At 46.8% G+C, this 19468-nt stretch overlaps 1 protein-coding gene across 4 annotated transcripts in view; it reads right to left on the reverse strand.

Moving 5' to 3' along the window:
- Positions 1 to 972: 972 nt before the first annotated feature.
- The window catches only part of NHS (NHS actin remodeling regulator), a 246257-nt gene continuing 227761 nt past the window's right edge, over positions 973 to 19468 (reverse strand). For 2 of the 4 annotated variants that reach the window (XM_035324993.1, XM_035325222.1), the window contains exons 4-9: positions 16222 to 16284; positions 13807 to 13999; positions 10679 to 10810; positions 6490 to 9447; positions 5872 to 5998; positions 973 to 5180 (exon numbers count right to left, since the gene is read on the reverse strand). In XM_035324993.1, coding sequence (XP_035180884.1) covers positions 4556 to 5180; positions 5872 to 5998; positions 6490 to 9447; positions 10679 to 10810; positions 13807 to 13999; positions 16222 to 16284 — 4098 coding nt within the window. In that variant the 3' untranslated portion in view covers positions 973 to 4555. The remainder of the gene's footprint in view (positions 5181 to 5871; positions 5999 to 6489; positions 9448 to 10678; positions 10811 to 13806; positions 14000 to 16221; positions 16285 to 19468) is intronic. The other 2 variants (XM_035325074.1, XM_035325148.1) reach the window with 2 other exon arrangements.

Raw genomic sequence — 19468 nt, forward strand, 5'->3', positions numbered from 1 at the left:
GTGTACAGCGAGCAGATAAAAACCAGATTGTGCTTGCCTCTGTGGGCTAAGCTCGTCCTGCAGTTCTTGCTTATCTGTACTTCTGGACTGGGAGAGGCGCATAATATACATCAGCAAATGATCTACATAGCCATTAACTGCTTGACCATCTGGTTGAAACAAATGTTATAGAAGCTGATTCCCACTTGGAGACCACTCTGGTACCACACCCATAGGGGAAATCTTCATATCTTTGCGAGGCACTATTTCAAATAGCTCAGCTGTGCTCCCCAAGGCTGATTTTTCCACTCTAAGGTACTAGACTTTCATATTTCAGCTTTAATCCATGTGCGCTTTCTAAGTACCCATGTACAGGGTTGCAAAGCTACTGACAGAATGACAGATGAAGGAAAAGCATCTTCTCTTCCCCCTTTCCTGCAAGTTTTAGAACATTTAACCCACCTAGAGTGCATGTCCAGACTTCTCTGTCTCCCAGACAGAGAAGTCTAACCAAAACGACTAAACCTAGAAGTGCAAATGCTACCTTATTTTATGTTCATAGTTTATCACCTGCCTTTTCGCCACTGCTTGCTTTATGTGATAAGGTTCAGTCACTGGACGCTTTATGCCTTGGGTCTTACGTGTTGCAATTTATTTTCCAGCCAAAGATAAAGTAGCAGTCTTTCCATTATTTTTGATCTCTGCTTCCTTTCTTCCCTGCTTAACCTGTTGTCCCCTCTAGAATCTGGGCAAATCCAGCAGTCTTTATATTCTGGCAAAATTGTACTTGGGGGCTAAATTCCACTTAAACCCAGTGACAGTTTTGATTGGATACAGATTTTTCCCTTACTTGGTTTGTACAAAAACTTAAATTGAAGGGAAAACAAGATCAAGTGGTTTGAAAGGCGTGATGCACTGAGACTTACTTCTGGAAAAACTGTACTCATAGTCCAGTAGATCCCACTTTACATTTCATTACAAGTAAAGAGAAGGTGTGATTTAATTGCAGTCACGTTTATTTGCAGTTTCTATACACACTTTCTAGGTAATCAAACTTTTCCGACACATTTTTTGAGAGGGGTTCACAATGAAACTGTCACCGTTTTTACTAAAAATAAATACAAGACTTAAAGTGTTGCACAGCTCTAAAATATACAAAGGCTTGGATTTAATGTAAACTTTGAAAACATTTTACAAAAGAAACCATCTTTGCAACAATTTAAAAAGTTCATATTTACAAATATTACAAAAATACAAAATGGATGCAAGTCCATAAACCATTGTCTTTTCTGCCAGCATGAACTGGTGCTAGTACCAAAATAGTTACACTGTAACCTTCTTAATTTTTTTTTTTTTTTAATTCTTGAAGTCATAACCTACAGTATTTCTCTATATCTGCCACCATTGCAGCAAATGCACTCAATCACTGACCTTTGGCAAAAGCAAATATATGCTTTATTTGCTACAACTATTCCATCTTCTCTATGCTGCCACGAAAAAAAAAAAAAAAAAGAAAAAAGAAAAAAAAGGGGAAAAAATGTTACTTCTCAGAACACACAGCTGTGTAGCTTCCAAAATCATTTCCAGAACATCAGTGCAAACAACGGAACAACAGGTTGAAACGATGGTTGACTGGTGGCCGTTAGGCACGTACTGTACCCTGTTTCAAGATGTCTGATGTTCCCCTTGCTCTACAGCTTGTCCTCCGGTGCCTTGGAGGCACACCTGCAACACCAAAGGGGTCTCCCTCCATTTGTTCTCCTCTGCCTCCCACATTTGTTATGAACTCTCTTCTTCACAGTGGATTTACAGTGGCTTTGTTTGGGTTTTGATCCTCTGAATAGAAAATAGGAAGAAAGCCCCTCATAGATTTTAATCAAAATAAGACTGTATTTCAACGTGATTGTTCTCTGGCCATATTGTGTGTGAACTATTGCCTCACAATTCAAGTCAAAAAACATTTTAGCATATATATATTTTTATATATGGCACCTATGAAATTGTTGACTGGTAATAAAAAGTGGTATCACCAAAGTCAATTCAGCTGTATTCTCTTTACAGTTTTGAAGGATTCTTTAAAGCACATAGAACACCTTTAAGGGCAAACATGTTATAAAAGAGCTCCTGGTAAAATTTTAGGGAAAATGACTTAAGATGACAAACTAAGGAGTTTCTGCCCAATACCTAAACTTCCTTTACTCATGTTCTCCAGAAAGTGTTTTGTTATATGCTATACAATTCCTATTAAAACATTCCCACTCATTCATTTCACTTGTGTTTAGACTTATTTTCTTAACTAAGCTACTAATGTGACTAGCCTTTAATTTCCAAACCTTGCCCCACCTACCTTTTTAAAAACTACTCTAGACTTCCCTCTTTTGAAGCCCTTTAGCTGATTTACCACCCCTCTTCCCAACACACATACCACATGCATAGTGATTCCATCTTGCATACTGCACACAACCAGACTACACAGGAGGACGGTAGGATACCCTGAATTATATATTTCTTGTGGTAAACGCTAGACAAAAACGAGACACAAACCTTATGGGAAATAACACTCAGGATTTGTTAAACCATTCTGACTTGCTCAAACTCTTTAAAATCATAATCACTTTAGGTTGAACCTTCCTCTTAAAAACACAATCTGCCCTCTTAAAACTCTCAGCTTTATGCATTACATGAATAAAAGCACACACACACAAAAAAAGGAAAAACCCATTTCACACATCCCACTTCCCTATTATTTACTTATGCTTAAAGCCAGCTTTGAGTTGATTTCTTTAGTACCAAAGTACGCTCTTCCTGCCATCCTACTCAACCTGTCCTACTGCACACCAAATTCCTTCTTGTAATATTTTCTCTGCGCTAACCTTTCCTCTATTCCTCTACTCCAAAGCATATCCTACAGCAAACAACACCAACTGCACAAATTTTGGACAAAGAGGGCCTTGTTCTCTGAGTAGCATGGTCAGGCTACATCATCGGAAACCATGATGGCCCAAAGGAGAATCAGGCCAGTGACTTGTTTTATTTCATTTAAAAATTAAAAGCATAAAGCAACCTGTGGGTTAGGCTTAAAAGTACACGTCCTTTCAGTTTTAAGACAAGAAAATTCAAGTAACTTCAAGTAATTCAGCTTTTATTTCCCTGCCTTCATTTGTATCAAAGCAGTTGCTTTGATTTGTCTCCTCTCCCACCCCATCCCAGTCCCCCACCCTGTTGCACGTTTCTGGTGAACCCAGACGAAATCCAAACTGTATGTGGCTGGCACAATGAAGCAGAGCTTTCCCCCTCCCGGATTCACAATGAATATAAATAATGCATACACATACCTATTTCCCAGCTACATTTTCACAGTGTCATTTTTGTAAATATTTAGGTAGCATGAATCTCATCAGCACAAAGAGAAAGCTTCACTGAAAACTCATCGCAGATATTTACTGATAAATTGAAAGCGCTTGTTGCATGCTTATAATTTATTTGTTTCCCTTAAGAGCCAGAAACTAATCATGTTTAAAGATTATAGTTACCAGGTTATGACTGTGTTATGTATCCCAATAACCTAACAGGAATACGAAAGGAAGTACTATTTCCTCGCATCTGTTCCCGCCCAAGCAATCCCTGTTAGCACAAAGGCCCAGGGGACACCGTCAGATGGGACCGTTTGGGGCTTCGTATCAGAAATGACTTTGTTGTGTCAGAAGCACGCCTGCCTTCCCAGCCAATTATCACGGTGAAACTCACAGCTGCACTTTTCAGTTAGCTTGTTGGGAGCTACTTTAGAAAGACAAATGGTTGCTTTAATCCGATCTCAGTCAGCCTTTACGTTTTGTTAGCTAAGGTGGAGAATTCCTTTTGACTGTTAAATGTCGTCTTTGAGGCTTATATGGCACCAAAAGTGGTTGTTGGCGGCCATGTGAATTTATGTTTGATATGAAAATGGTATTCACAGAATACAGTTATTACATTTGACTTCTTTTGTCTTCTATAAACAAAGTTATTATGCGGTAAATTGTTTGCCACGTGTCCACTTTTTGATAATTCTATTTACAAATTTCTATCAAAAATATGGTATTTACATATGTTTTGTTAATTTCTTCTAAATTTTGTTTCAGCTCATTTTAGTGTAGAAAAATACCAATCCTCAAGAGCATTTGTTTTTTTTTTTTTATTTTTCTCCCTAGGGAAGCACTACAGTGAGGGATTTGTTTCTAGATGGGCAACTTCTGGGAAAAAAAAAAAGAAAAAACAACACAAAAAGTCTCTTTGAACTCTACGAAAACTGTATAGCCTTGAAATCTACAGTGACAACAGAAATGAGAGTGGGATAAATGAAATGAAACTAAAAGAAAATAGAATAGACGTAGCATATCTTTCTACTTTTAGAAAATGTAGAGTAATAAATAGCTACAGCTGTAGTCCTGTTTCCCCAGCATCTGATAAACACAAACACATTTAAGCATCGATATTGCCCTGCAATTATTATTATTATTATTTCTTTGACTGCTACAGCGTTGGCCTCTTATATTCACATCCTTACACAACCCGCGTGGTGTCAGCAGTCCCTGGCAGCCTACGTTGAGCTCTGAGAAGACCGGTCATCGTGGGGGCTGCCATCCGAGTTCTCGGTCTCTCCCTCCGAGATGGCCTGCATCGGCGTGTTGTACAGCCTGCAGCGCACGCTGTACCGGCTGCTGCTGGCTGCTGGCGGTGCCCGGGAGCGCCCCACTCGCGAAGATGCTGACATGGGAAAGCTCTTGGAGGAGAATCCTTCTGCATTGACCCTCGGGGAGCAGGGGGACAGCGGGGACAGCACATCGGGGCTCGCCGCTGGGGGAGACTCATCCAGGCTTTGGGCAGCATCCGCTGTCAGCTCTCCAGGTGACTTGGGCAGAATTGGACTCTTCAGGATTTCCGTGGCGGACATCCTGTAGCTAGAGTCAGACCGACTGCCCTTTTTAAGGAGCAGCAGTTTAAACTCCTCGTTAGATGTGTTGGACTTCTTGGCATTCCTGTATATAAGCCCGGGGGACCTCTGGCTGCTTATGGGAGCACCCGTGCTGCTGGTGGGCGGCACACTGCTGGCGGGCAGCGTAGTGCTGGCGGGCGGCTGGATGCTTGTTCCAGAGGAAGCTCTCAATCTGTTCCTGACAGACAGGTCTCCGGAGTCCTTTCTCCCAAGAACTTTCCTTTTCGATCTGTAAAAATACAGAGGAATGTTCTTTCATACACTATCTTTGTAGAAGAACGCTTCACGCTAGCCTGGAGTTTCACAGATTTGTCATGCTTTTAAACTAGCTGGAGCTCCCTTAATCCCTCTCAGTCTTACCCAGCTCTTCCAAAACAACTCATGCACAAACAGCTCTTTATAAAGACAATGATGATTACAGAGTCCCAGGTTAGCCAAATACTCATCGAAACCCATTTAATATCAGAAATCTTTAATTTCGGCTGTGATCGCAAATTTCAGCTGAATACAAAACACTAAATTTGAAGCGATGCCCTCTCGTCGCTTCAGTGTGACAGTTCACTCATTAAGATAGAGCTGGCGGTCAGCACCCAGAAACCACTGTGGGGACTTTTCTTTGGATACATGTGTTCGTTAGAGAGAACAGCCTGATGTTATTTCTCAAGCATCCTGCACGTGCTGTAGATACTCATAATGCACACGTGTGACCAGTACCCACTGCTCCTGACCCCTGGTAATATGGTTAGCATCATCAATGCCATTAAATAAGGCAAACGCCCACAATATGTAAGCTAGCATCAGCAGGATTTCAGGACTTCCAGTACCATTGCTGGCTGGGATACTCGTGCATGCCACCACACCACACCAGCCATGTCTGCTGCCGGGCAGGACAAGGCCTAACCAAAAGAAAGTTAGATCACCTGTGAATGACTGCAAACAGGTCCTCAGTAGTGCGAGGTTTGTTGGGAGACACAAAAACATCCTCAGCTTCAGCCTGAGAGTCTTCACTCAGCGGGGACACGATGGAATCGTCACTTGGAGAAGACTCTAAGGACAGAAGCCATGGTTAGAGTCACAGCCCGCCATGTTTTGAAGCAGCACTGCTAAGGCAAGGCATGAGCTTGGTGTGTGAGCCAACAGCCAATGCTGGTGACACAGACTATCCTCTAACTACCATGCATGTTGCATGTCAGAGCCATGCGGCGGGCACTGCTAGGGCCCAAGAGCAGGATCTCCTGCTTGTGGTACAGGTGCTGGCACCAGCTCTGCAGTGGTGACAGTGCAGCAAGGCAGTGCTCCTCCCTCTCCTGTTTTTGGCTGGCACATAGCACAAGGGAAGAAGCATTTATCAGAGAAATATGCCCCTCTGAGAGAGCACACAGCATCTCTGGGTGGCTGCTCCGCTGGTGGACCAGGAGGGCTCACCACGGCCTGTGGAGGCATGCCGAGTGACACCTCCAGTCCTCAGGGCGCCCAGTTTTGTCACCCGGTCACTGCCAGTCACACCCAACCCAGAACAGACAGAGGACACGACTGACCTTTCAGCGACAGCTCTTCTGTGCCACCTGCTGTCTCGTCCGCCCTGCCGGCATCGGAGGCACTTTTGGTAGGAATACCTGATGTGATGTCGTTCTCCTGCTTGCAACTTGCTTCACCGAGCGAGTTTACTGCTGCCGTCTCTGATTCAAAGCTGATATTCCCAGGCACGTGGTGGCTTAAATCGAGTTGGTGCTTAACCTGATCGCTGACATCCACTCCCTGCACCCGAGCGGGGCTTTCAGCCGCAGCGCCAGGCTCCAGCTGCTGCCCACCACCACCAGAGAGCTCCAGTTGAGCCGGCGTGCGCTCAGGGCGGCCGTCTACTTCTGCTCCCCAGTTAGCTTTCTCCGCTTCGTAATCACCTGTGGGGATGGCCGAGCCTTTCTGAAACCCTTCTGTAGGAACAGCACAAGACTGATTTAGTGCACTGTCTGGCAAGCGCTCGGTGGCCAGGGGCACTTGGTCCTTCACGGGTTTGATTTCAACCAGAGCCACGCTTGCTGAAATCAGAGTTTCTTGCTCGCGATTACTCTGCCCGCTGAAAGAGGAGCTCTTTTCTAAGGGCGGTTTTCCAGGGCCCGTTTCTACCGGGGAAGCATCGATGTATGACATGATGGCCTCCTCAGTGGAGTACTGCCGCGATACCGGCTTCTTGGTTAAGAGCGGCCTCATTTTGCCTGGTGAAACATCGTTTGCCACCAGCGCGGTCTCTCGGATGCAGAGCAGGTCAGGAGTGCTGCCCTTCTGCTTTGCTTCTTCGGGCCTGTTGACGGCCCTGAGGTGCACGGACTTGAGGACGGAGGGCGTGATGGCGAGGGCAGAGGGCGGGCTGGGGCTGAGGGCTTCTCCCACCGTGTTCTGCTTGCTGGGGTTGAAGGCGTGCAGCTGGTGCCGGTGAGCGAATGGTTTGTTCAGGACACTGTGAAGAGCACTTAGGTCGAGATGGGTCGGAGGTATAATTGGGAGTTCGAGGTCTTTGCTTGCAGACACAGTGCCATCTTTAGAGAGCGGCTGTTGCAGCGACGACTTCCTCTCAGGTACTTTTGGCTTCCTCTTGCTGCCCCCCGGAGACAAGGGTCCGGAGAAGAAGGCAGTCGGGAAGGAGGAGGTTGGTGTCTCCGACTGGCTCGAGTACCCGCTGGAGGGAGAGGCCAGACCCGCCAGCTTCTCCGGCGAGGCCAGCTTAAACTCGCTGTCGACGGAAGGGAGGGATGGGGTGGTGGCCCGTGACCCGGACTGCGACGTCTGGGACTCGGAGCTCTCTGGCGACTTGATGCACTCTATGACTGTAGTACCCGTAGCAGTGCTTGAATTAGATAAAGACCTGTAAGGGTCACTAGATTTCAAGTCGTTCAGGAGCCAGAGGTCTGCATAGTGAGGTTGTTCAGCACCTTCGTCTTTAAAGGATGGCATGTCGGCTGTGTCGAACTGAACGTCTTTCAGGCCGCCGTCGCTCTGGCTTGCCCAGGCCAGCTCAGATTTGGGTGGCAGGCTAGAGCCCTCCGCTCTGGAAGGCGTGTTGGAAAACTCAAGCGGCAGCTTCATTTCCCTAGCGGTGTGCGACACGTGCTGCCCACTGCTAATCTTTGGTTCTTTCTTCTCGGGAAGATCCGCGCTGCTCTCAGATTTCCTCAAAGACGAGCTGCGTTTTGGTGGGGCTGGCTTTGCCTTTGGTTTCTTCAGAGAGATGCTCTGCCGTCCCTGCCTCCTGTGGTTCACGCACTCCTGCCAGGCACAGTCGGCCAGGCTGGAGGACACGCTCGCCGTCTGGCCGCTCTCGGAGCCTGCGGCTGCATAGTTGCAAATATAGCTCTTGTTACCCTTGAGACCACAGTCAAAGTGCATGGAGGTATAGTATCCTTCAGTATCCACGGAGAAGTGTGAGCTAGTGTCTGCCTTGTCAGAGGGGGTCTTCTCTAGGAAGCTGTCGTACGTGGCCATGCTCGTGAAGCTTGGGCATCCCAGGCTGTCGGCCTTGGGGCGCTCGGGGCTGAAGTCCTGGCGACAGGAGGCGTCGTGGTGGTGGTGCAGGTAGTTCCACTCGCTGTCGCTCGTGTTGCTGTTGTTGGGGTCATCGAGTAGATCTGCCACGGTAGAGGTGAAGGAGCTCGCCCTGTGGCCTCTGACCTTGTCCACGTGGTCACCAAACTGCTCCGTGATGAAGACACTCGAGTCCTCGTTGGCATTGGGAGCGGTGTTGAGGGACAGCTCGGAGTCACAGTGCGAGGAGCCTGTCAGCGGCGGAGAGGCAGCAGGAGGAATGGTTTCGGACGTCTGAGAGGGACACGTGGAGCTGCTCCCACTCCAGTTGCCACTGGAGGACTGGTGGTCATCCTTCTGGTCCATGTGGCTGCTGAGCAGGACTCCTGCCGTGGAGATGGAGTGAATGGGGCTCCCAAAGGTGTCCGAGTTGGACGAAATCTCACAGCTTCCCGAATCTGCCATCCTTGACAGTCGTGACCTCCCTCTCTCGCTGATGCTGTGCTCAGGGCTGTGCAGGTGCTGAGGGCAAGTTAAGCCTAGGGGCTGGTGCTCTTGTGAACCCTGTTTGCTCAGGACCTCCTTCCCCTTTTTCGGGAGCCTCTCCTGGCTGGCTAGGAAGTGCTCTGCCTCATACGCCGAACTCTTGGTGGCAGCAGCCGGGTCACCCTCGCTGGCTCTCGCACCCTCGCGAGGGAGGCTCCGTGAGCGGATGCGGTTGCTGACGGCGGCAGTGAAGACGGCATCCCCGTTGTCCGCCAGCACCAAAATGTTGCCGGCGGAGTGTGAGAGGGAGGCGACCACGCTCTGCCCCCTCTGCGCGCGGATGCGGCGCCGGGAGGGAGCGGCGATCAAGATTTCTTCCGTCTGGCACTCCGAGTCCCTGGTCCCCGACCGCCGGCTGCCGGCGCTGGAGAAGTCCGGGTTGGCGTGCACAATCACGCTGCGCTCCCTCGCCACCGGCGACTCGTCCGAATCTAGGGTACACGTAAAGCTGGGTGAGAGGCAGCTTCGCGCGTCCCGACACGAGACGACCCGCGGAGACACCCAAGAAGCATATCTGCATTTAATCTTGCTGAGTTTTGTACCAAAGCTAACTCGGCTATAAAATGTACATAAGGCAGACCTCATCCCAGTGAGGTGGGAAAATTCTGCTAGTCCTGCAACGTGATCTCAGTTCTCCTGTTTCTGCAATGTGATCTCACACAGAGCTGATCTTGCTGTGGTAAATATTAAGATGAATATTAACTTTTCAGTTTTTGTCACTGTACTGCAACTGGTTACAGGCAGTTTTCAGGAGTGGCTGCCTGACAAAACACTCCATAAGCTTCTAAAAATAATTATATTCTGACTATGTATCTTTTCAGAAGTTCCATTATCTGCTTCTTTCCTACCAAGAATATTTGCACAGTAACAGGATCTTTGTTTCATAGGTTCTCTGGTTGCTTTTTCCCTATGATAAACACATTCCTTCTGCCTCCGATCAAATTTCACAGCAACTGACCGAGATATCAGAGTCGTCTTCAGATGCAGATGAACATTAAGAAATAATGATCCTGTTCATTTAGTTTTGGGTTAAGACCAATTTTACACTGTATTTGCCCTCAACAGAGTTGCTCCTCATTTACCCGCAAAAGAAGCAAGGCAAGCCACTTGATTTCAAGCAAATATCCTTGGTAATAAAGAATGCAAGGAAGGAATTGAGGACAAGCATGACAAAGAAAAGGAACTTTTAGCAAAGCTTTCAGTGGGGTACCAGCAGCTGTCTCTAATACGGATATCCAACTGATATCTGAGTGAGTTGTGACAGCTCATCACTTTGCTGAGCAACATCTGTCATTTCTTTACCTTCAGATCCCCTCATACAAGAAAAAACTTTCACTTAATCTAGTTACTTTTTATGCACGCAACTATGGGTTTATAACACAAATAAAATGGAAAAAAATAACTGATTAACATTTACACGATAAGAGCCGAACATGTACACCTATATTACTCGGTAAGGCCCCCACTACGTCAGGGCCATATGGAGTAATATAGCTTTGCTTACTGCAGTAAATCAAAAAAACACAACACATCGTTCCCAAACTCCACAACCAGTTACGCTTTCAAGGATTAATTTCTTTGGAAGGCCAGCTACCAGCTCATATCCCTGCAATTTAAGTTGGTTAGAAAGCTATCTATGGAAGAGTTGTATTTATACTACACCTATTTCTTGTTGCACTCTTCTGGGGATGCCAGAGATGGTTTTCCTCCTCCTCAACTTTCGTCTCCGCTGTAGTACAGATTGTGAATGAACAAGAGAGCAGCGTATACTAGCCTCTCTGTCAAAACCAACTCCTGCAACCCATAAATAGGTCTCATTAGCCTTTAGAAATAGTAAACAAATTTTCATGGCTGGAACACAGTGGAGGTATGTGAGCTTGGATTAAGCCTGTGAATAAACATAAGGGAGCCCTTACATAGCTCTTACGTGAATTATGTTACAGTATATCACAGTTTTACATTTAATTCCAGCTCCCCCTCAGCAGCCTGGTCTGCCAAAAGTAACACAAGGACTGAAAAAAAAAAAAGGAAAGAAAGAAAGAAAAATAAAAGAAAATGAAAAAGAAAAGAAAACGAGGAAGGAAATAGAGTTGAGAGCTCTTGGTAGCAGGGCATCTTATAACTATTTATCTGTCTGTCACAGGGATGATGAGAGTTACTTGTCTGCAAGGAGTGATCTTTTCAGCTACAGTCTGACTTACTTTAAGCAACTAAGCATAACAAAACAATTTAAATTTTAATGCCACGTTGCAATAGTTGGGGGCTTCTTAGGAGACCAATATGCCAAAAAGGCTACCATTTCAGAAAGGAGTAACACAGCTAAAATGGGGCAAAGTCCACATGCAAGTTGAGAGAGCAGTCTCCTTGACTATTACACATGGCCAAGGATGAAATAAATGGGCAGCAGGTACTGTGCACCAGCACGCAGCCTGATTTTCCCAAGCACTCGGCTTGCAGCAAGACACATGGGAATCCGCTCTGGGAATCAGCTCACACATTCACTGTCCTAAATTTGCACATTTATTTATAACCATGGTCATGCAGAATGGGCAAGAATTCCTTGTTTTCTCTATGTTTCTATGGAATTGCCACAGGGAAGTCTCTTTGACTTTGTTTTTTACACTGTGGTCAATCTAAAATTAAAAGGAGGACTACCAAAAGGCCACTGCCTGGCTGTGGTCTCGCACAGCTATACACTCCTGCTCTCTAAAGCTGACGTGGGACGGGTCGGAAAAAATGTGCCAGGTCCATAAAAACACTAACATTGGGATCATTGGTGCAGTGGTTTGTAATCTTAAGAAAAATGAACAAACCAAAGTAAACAAAAATAAAAAAAATCCTGATAAAAACTATTTTAATAGCGTATAATTATATAAAACATAATTATACACAGACATACACATACATATTACACTACATAACAATGTAAAACATTAAAAAGTAACTTTCTTGTAAAAGTTCTTCTTGAAATCTACTACAGTGAAATAGAGGCTGCAGACAGATGTCCTGTAACCACCAATGCCCCTGGAATAAGCAGAGGAAGAACTTTCTTTAATATGGAAGGAAAGTGCTGTAAACTCCAACAACAGTCATTTAAAAAAGTGAACATTTCTCGGGGTTGGGAGAAGCTTAAAGAACAAAACAGAAAAATGAAAGCAAACTCTCTGAAACGAAAATCAATCCGAATCATTGCTGGGTTTCCAGCAATTGTGAGTTTTCTGAACATGCTCTGTGTGCCAGATGCATGGGCCATCTCCAGAGGAAAGTGGCAGAGGGTATGTCCTCCCCGTGACGCATACAAATTATTCCCATTAGTGCTAATGAGAATGATACACAAAAACATCCAGAAGATTACATACCATTCTTGATCTGTAAAACTGATCAGTGGGAATTTGGTTCCAGTGTATGGCAGGTGGAGTCTAGGCAAAAATTTCTATTACTGGAAAAGTTAACATCGGTCCCAGGCCTAAGGCTGTAATTCTGCTCTGGACTGTGCGACGTTAGTGATGCTGGGCAGCCTACACACCTAGGGTCCTATGTGCGGTGGGGGCAGAGCATCCCTTAACGCCTCGTGGAAGCGTGCCACTCTGTTCACTTCTTTCTGCAGGGGCTTCCATCGGGAGTGCCCAGCCTGGAGCAGGCGGCCCCCAGACACAGCTCCTTCTGCCCCAGTTGGATGGAGGGGCAGAAGGGACACTGCAGTGAGCCCAAAAGCCCTGAGCCCCTTGGACGGTCAGCAGCAAGTTCCTGGGAGTGGAGCGGGGCAGGGGGCGTGCAGCCCTCCCCTGGCACTGCAGGTATCTCGGCAGCCTGTCTTGCAGGTAGGCTGGGCACTGCCGATGGACACAAGCAGGAGCGATGTGACGTGAGGGGACGTGACCTCCCCGCCAACCCCCCGGATTCTGGAAAAACACAATTAAATACCAGAATTTTCTCTGCGGCTAGCTGAGAGCTCCCTGCTTTTTCCCTGACTATTTATTTTCAAGTCTATAGCCGTGGAAGTCAGCCCACTTTATGCTCTTACATTAATCAAGCCTTGGTGCAAAATATCATTGAGGAAAACCCAGATAAACCTTATGTTTACCATAGCCCTCTGGAAGGAGAGAAAGAGAAAAAGAGAAAGAGAAAAAACAACCTGATTTTTGATTCTGGAAACAAGTCATCTATCACATTTAATAACTGATAAAGCTGATGCTTACATAAACATTTCTTGTTCAAATAAATCTAGTAAAATGCATCCAAATGTTACATAAATAAAACGCCATTACTATACCTTCAGCATAGCTGCATGTAAAGAGATCTCAGAGCGATGGTTTGCATGCTACACAGTCATGACTTGCATGTTTAAAGCACTGCAAATAGCAGCCTACATTCTCTAGTTTCTCTTCTCCTGCTACACATGATAATCATATGATTAATCCTGGTGGCTTTCTGCATTATTTCAGTCAGCTACATTCGAAAAGCTCTTTGAGGTCTTTGTGCATACAGGCTGTAGGTTATATACACAACAAAAGTACATTGTTTATACAGGGAGCCAGCGTTACGTTACACTGTACAACATGACTCGAAAAATGTGGGCCAAATTAATCCTAGATGCAGCTTCAGTGACTTCAGTGGCCACGCATGAGGGATGAATTTAGCCCACTGTCTTCCAGCAACTAAATCCTCAGGCTAGGGTCTTTGCCCACAGCCTGTAAAATCCGGTGACTTCAAACAAATTAAACAAAGTAAGCACTTGACCTGCCTCGAACCATGCAATAAATACAAAAAGAAATAGAAGAGATTTGTACCAGTGACATTGATGGGGATAATGCAAGAAGAAATCACTTGGGCATCTTGTTTCATTTTCTCCTCTGGAGTTGGGAGAGGTAGTGCTTTACTCCAATTGGTTTGCTTATCCAGTGTAGAAGGGATATTATGTATTGGATTTTTCGGCCTCTGCCCTAACATGACATCTGTATCTTCGTCCTCTGGTGGATGGGACTGCAAACGAATACATTCAGAATCAGTGTCTGCCACTCGGGCACGCGCGGCTGCTGTTGAAACAAAGCAGGCAGGCAGATCAGCAATCAGTTACAGGGAGCAATGACGAGCTGCTCTGGGTAAGTCACAGCGCTGCCTGCTCCCCGGTGCAGCAGCAGTAACGCACCGGTCGCAGGGGACAAATACCTCACCGTGCGGGGAGCGGAGCAGCGCCTTCACGGGGCAGTACAGGACGCCCCCCCGCTTGGAAGGGGCACACATCCCACGTTTGCACGCTGCTGCCTCCGGCACGTACCCGCTTACCATCGGCATGACACCGGGGCACGCTTCTGCATCCGCGGCCATGGGAGCACCGCGGTCTGCTGCTAGCAGGGAGCACTGACCCCAGGGAAACCTTCATTCGAGGACAGGCAGCAGAAGGCCCAAAGCTTTAAATGAGGCCCCTCCGCGCTTCGGGAAGTCACTCGCATCTCATTTTTACAAACTAGGGACGTGACCAGAAAAAAGTTGCAGAAAACCAGCAGCTACATAGTTGGAAGCGGCAGGTGTTAGCAGCGCCAGGGTCAGGAGGATGTCGGCCACAGGGAAGGTCGGCCGCCACCAGAAGAAATTCAAAGTATTGTTTAGAAACCATGCAAATTTCTACGGCATGCTACGAGAAGCACTAGATACGGAAGATAAAGAAACAGAGAGAAAAGTAAACTGCGTGGAAGCAACAGAAAGGCTTTGTTTTCTTTGTGAAGAAAAAACAAATCCCCCAGCAGCACCCTGTCCTGCAAAGCTGCTATAATTCCACCCAGTAACAGAGAAATATATTAAGTGCGCTTTCATGTGGCACCAGCTACCGACCCCTGGTTTGGAGTCCCTTTGTTTAAAAAATAAAACAACAAACTTCCCATTTTGTTTGGAAGGAGCAGAGGGGAGAACACTCACCTTTTTCTGCCCAGCTCCCCCCCTTTTTCCATCAGAACATTCTTCCACAAGCCGTGAGAACTCTTCCCCTAGCCCGGGAAGTCGATCTGTCTCCTCTTTAAACACGAAGAGCAGCACCTCTCAGGCTGGCTTTCTCCCCAGCCCCGGATTCCCAGCTGCCCAGCTACCCGGCTTCCCCCTCATAACTGCTCTTTAAGCTTTCTTCCCCAGTTTTTGGCGGAGACAAAACGCCGCGCTCCCCTCCGTGCCGGGGTCCATCAGGCTGCGGTCGAGCGCGGCGTGCTCTCGCCAGCCTGCCTTTGTAGCTCTGCCATTCCTCCTCCCAGGCTTCGCACAAGTCCCCGGGGAACGAGCCGCCTCCAGCTCCAGACAGCGCTTACGCCCCAGCCCCAAAAGCATTTTGGATCCCAAAGCCGCGCTGCGGGCTGAGGTGCGGGAGGACGCGCACTTACCTGGCCGCCGTCACCCCCCGCAGCACCCCAGGGCCGAGGGGACGCGCGTCCTCCTCCTCCCGCCCGCGGGGAGCCCCGCTTTCCCACGTAGGGTTTTAGCAAAACATTGCAGCCTTCTTTCTCTCTGCGGCTTTTGTGCCGATCCCCGGCAGACATGAATAGCTCGTATAAACTTCAAGCACAAAAGACTTTGTTTCCTAGGTAACTACCCCCCCCCCAAAAGTTTGATGCATGCATGCATGCATGCATGCAAAAAAAAACAAAAAACAACAACAAAAAAAAACCTACAAAAAAACCCAAAGCCTGCACACACGCAGACAGACACATAGAGGCTGCACCGGCTGCTGGCTCCTGCCAGGGTAACAATGGAGCAGGGGACAAAGCGGGTGAAGTGACCCCACCGCGGGCTCCGGCTGCCAGAGCTCCTGCTCAGCAAACTGCGGCATCGCCGAGCATCCAAATGCACGTGTTTGTCCCGGCAATGCCCAAATGATTCCTTACCGTTTGGAAAAATAAAGCACTGGGCAAAAACATCGCAAGAAAACGAAAAGCAGTCACTACCTCTATGGGCTCTGTCCTGGACCAGCCCGTTCAAGGGGGCGATAGGATAGAGGAGGTGGCCTTGTGGCCACGAGCTCCTGAAACGGATCCCACGTGAAGAGTGAAAGAGGGAAAAAGACGTCATTATTGTGCCTTACTGGCACTGGAAACAGAAGAGGCGTCTTTTAGCGCAGTAAAGTTAGCAAAGTGAAAAGCAAGCAAGAGGCAGGGTTAGGGTCTGGAAGGGAGAAGAGTGAGACAGGGCGGTGAGCTGAGGATTGCTTGTTTTTCCAGTACCTTTCTACTCCAGGGGGTCATGTGGCAACACTCAACTGGGGAGGGCGAACGGGTGCTGTTAAACTATAAATGTGAAATGTGAAAAAGAAAAAATAAATTAAAATTAAAAACACGGACAAAATGTTGTTGGTAAAAGCACATTATTTCTGTCCGGATAAACGAGAGTCAGAGGCAAAACAACCTGAGATTTCCACCTCGATTTCCAACCGATCAGTCTGTTTCCCAGAACAAACTATTCCACAAATGCAGCCCCACCTCATTCAAGTTTGCCTATGGGACCCATGTGAAGTCTGTGCTGATTTTGCTTACTCAGATCAGATGAAATTGTAGGGAAATTGGTTCGATCTCCTTCTACGGACACAGTTATATTGTCCTAAGAATGTCTTGTATTGATTTGGGGAACTCAGACTCTGTACTGCCTGAAGCTGGAGCAGTGCAAGGTGCTTATCCAGTTACATTATAAATGATCTATTTCGTAATATAAGGATTTTTTTTGCCTGAGTTATTTATAGGCAATGGATATAAATAATGCTGGTCCTGAGGATGATTTATGAAATACGTTGATTGCCAAGGTTTCCTGATGTTATCGTTACATTTCCAAGGTTGCAATCATTGTGTCGAGATGACAGCGGCCAATTGGATCTTTGTCACTTTTTATAATGCTTGAAAGAGGGATGCCCAGGATGTCCTAGGTCTTGCTGAATCCCTGCAGCTCTGAAGTCCTTTAATGGTGGAAACTCTGGTTGGTTTGTTGCAACGTCCTGTGTTCAAAACGAATGAGTGAAGGATGGCTTCTTTCGAAACAGGAAATAAAATGAAAAAGATAAAAGAAAAAAAGTCTGTTCACCACACTGGAAAGCTCTAGCAAGTGCTATCTCCCCTGGCATTACTTATCAGACCTGCCAAATGCTCCTATGACCATTGCTCTGCCCAAACTTCATCAGCGCCGCTGTGATGAATGAAACACAAACCTCAGTCGGACAAACTTTGCATTGTATGGTCTCCTTTCAATATAATAAAAAAAGGCTATGCTGAAGCTCCAAAGGCCTAATTCTCTGTCTCGTCCTACTTTTTTGCTAGATATGCAACACCTCTCACTTTGCCCTGGTCCCATGTGCAGGGGGAGTTGAGTGAATCCTTAAAATAAGCTGCACGTGAGCCCTATTGGAGAGCAGAGGGATAAAATTCAAAAGAAGACTGTTCCTAGTTAACGTTTCTAGCAGGCCACTCAGATCTGTGCAGAACCAATTCTCCTAAGCTGGGAAAAGGTCCTTACTGTGGGACGAACATCTCTGTGCAAGAAAGGGTGCAGAGATACTGAACACATCAACAAGTTAATTTGCATTTCAGAGTCACAAGGATCATTTCACCCTTGAACTTTTGGTCAAGCTTCCAGAAACCTGCTTTGTGCAGATTTACCACAGCTAAAAGGATCAGGTTTTGAAATTCAGCTTCCCCATGGAAGGTGTCTGAGGTGCCTGGAGAGGGTTGAGATGGATGGAGACCAACACTGGTGAGGTGATGAGTCCAGCACGTGAAAATCTTTTACATCCCTTAGAAGCTCCACAAAAGCTCATGACAGTCCCTGTCGTTGCACAAGAAGAAGAGGATGAGGAGGGGCCTCCTGTCCCATGAGCTGCTCAGGGCAAACCTCCAAGGGAGAAACAGCGTGAGCTCAACTCTGGCCTTGGAGAGAGTAGTTATGGGCTACAGCAGGCACAAACAAGGGCTGGCTACCCATCAACCTGTCCCATTGGTGCGGGGCTTTTCTACCTCCCCACGTGCTCCTCTGCCTTCCTGACTCCTCCAAGAAAACACCCGCTGATTACACGTACCCACAGACTTCACTTCACTTGTCAAGGTCTCAGGTCTCTGCTTAAGCACTGCAGGGCAGACTTCCCAGGGTGGGAACTTAACATGTAAAAACTACAAAAGGTGGGAAAAGCAAAGGTTGACTTTGTAAAAGTATTAAGGTAGTTTTTTTTTCTTCTCCCTGCCATGGGAACTGGAGAAATGCCATGGAGGAGTAGGCCTAAAGTGGCAAAAATCTCAGCTCCTGCTGTCATGGTGGTGTAATCTTCCCCTGTGACCTGACCGAGGAGGGGTCCCAAGGTCACCCACTGCCTGATCCTGCACGGTGCCCACCGCTGGGCAGCTGGGCACGCTGTGGTACAGCAGCAGCCCCAACGTTTCAATACCTCCGTGCTGGGGGAGGGAGCGAGCTGCTGTCCCTCAAATGTTCTCATTCACTCAGAAGACCAGAATATCTCTAAATGTCTTGAGTAAACACATAATTAAGCAAGAAATTATTATTATATACCCAAGGCTGTTCTGGTCCAATGGGCAAATCTGCAGTTAGGCAGTTTTCAAAGTGAATTTCTTTTGTGTGGGTGTGCTTGGCAAATAGCAATGGTGATAATCAATCTGTTAAATACAAAGCCAGAATACTTTAAATAGGCATTTTTCTTTAATGGGCTAAGATTGCTTTGAAACCAAACTGGTGTGTAATTGCTTGAATAGGGATTTATTCTGCAGTCACTGACAAATGCGAGCCTCTCTGTTTTCTGAGCTATCCCATCAACTGCAGTTGCAGAGGTGTCACTGTGCTCTTGAATCTGCTCTGCAGCAAAAATCTTGGTTGCATATGCACGTGATCTGATTTCTCAGTGCTCTGCATCTCTTCGGTGTGAAAGGCTTTGGTTTCTGTGCACTGCAACAAAAAAAAGTGAGGATGTCCAAGCCTGAGATTGTCAGTGAGGCTTCCCTATAGGCAAGCAGAAGGCGGAATTGCCGCAGAGCAATTCAGCTCAAGCTTCATCGGTACCTAACTCGGGATGAGGCGACTCATCCCTGAACGCTCGCCCCATAGATTTTAAGAGGAACCTAGCATTACTTGCAGATACCTAAGTCAGGACTCATGAATCATCCTTGTAGCTAATGAGAACCCTAAACCCCATCAGAGCAGTGACAAAGAAGCAATTCGTCTGTCACAAACTTGCCAGCCTGGCAATTTATGAGACCACCCCATTTGCTGTCCCAGAACTGGGATCAGGAGGAGGAAATGAGTGGGTCAGTAACGGTACAAAATTACCACTTAATCCCCCCTTCTGTTCTACATCCCCCAAAGCTCTGAGGTGCACTTTTTGATGCCTACTGTTTAGGATCTTCAAGATGCAAGGGAAGACTAGCGCAAGAAGCACCGTGTGCACCAGGTTGTGTATGTAGCCTGCCTGCCTTACAGCCGTAG

The sequence above is a fragment of the Oxyura jamaicensis genome, chromosome 1, assembly GCF_011077185.1.
Source record: "Oxyura jamaicensis isolate SHBP4307 breed ruddy duck chromosome 1, BPBGC_Ojam_1.0, whole genome shotgun sequence".
NCBI lineage: Eukaryota > Metazoa > Chordata > Aves > Anseriformes > Anatidae > Oxyura > Oxyura jamaicensis.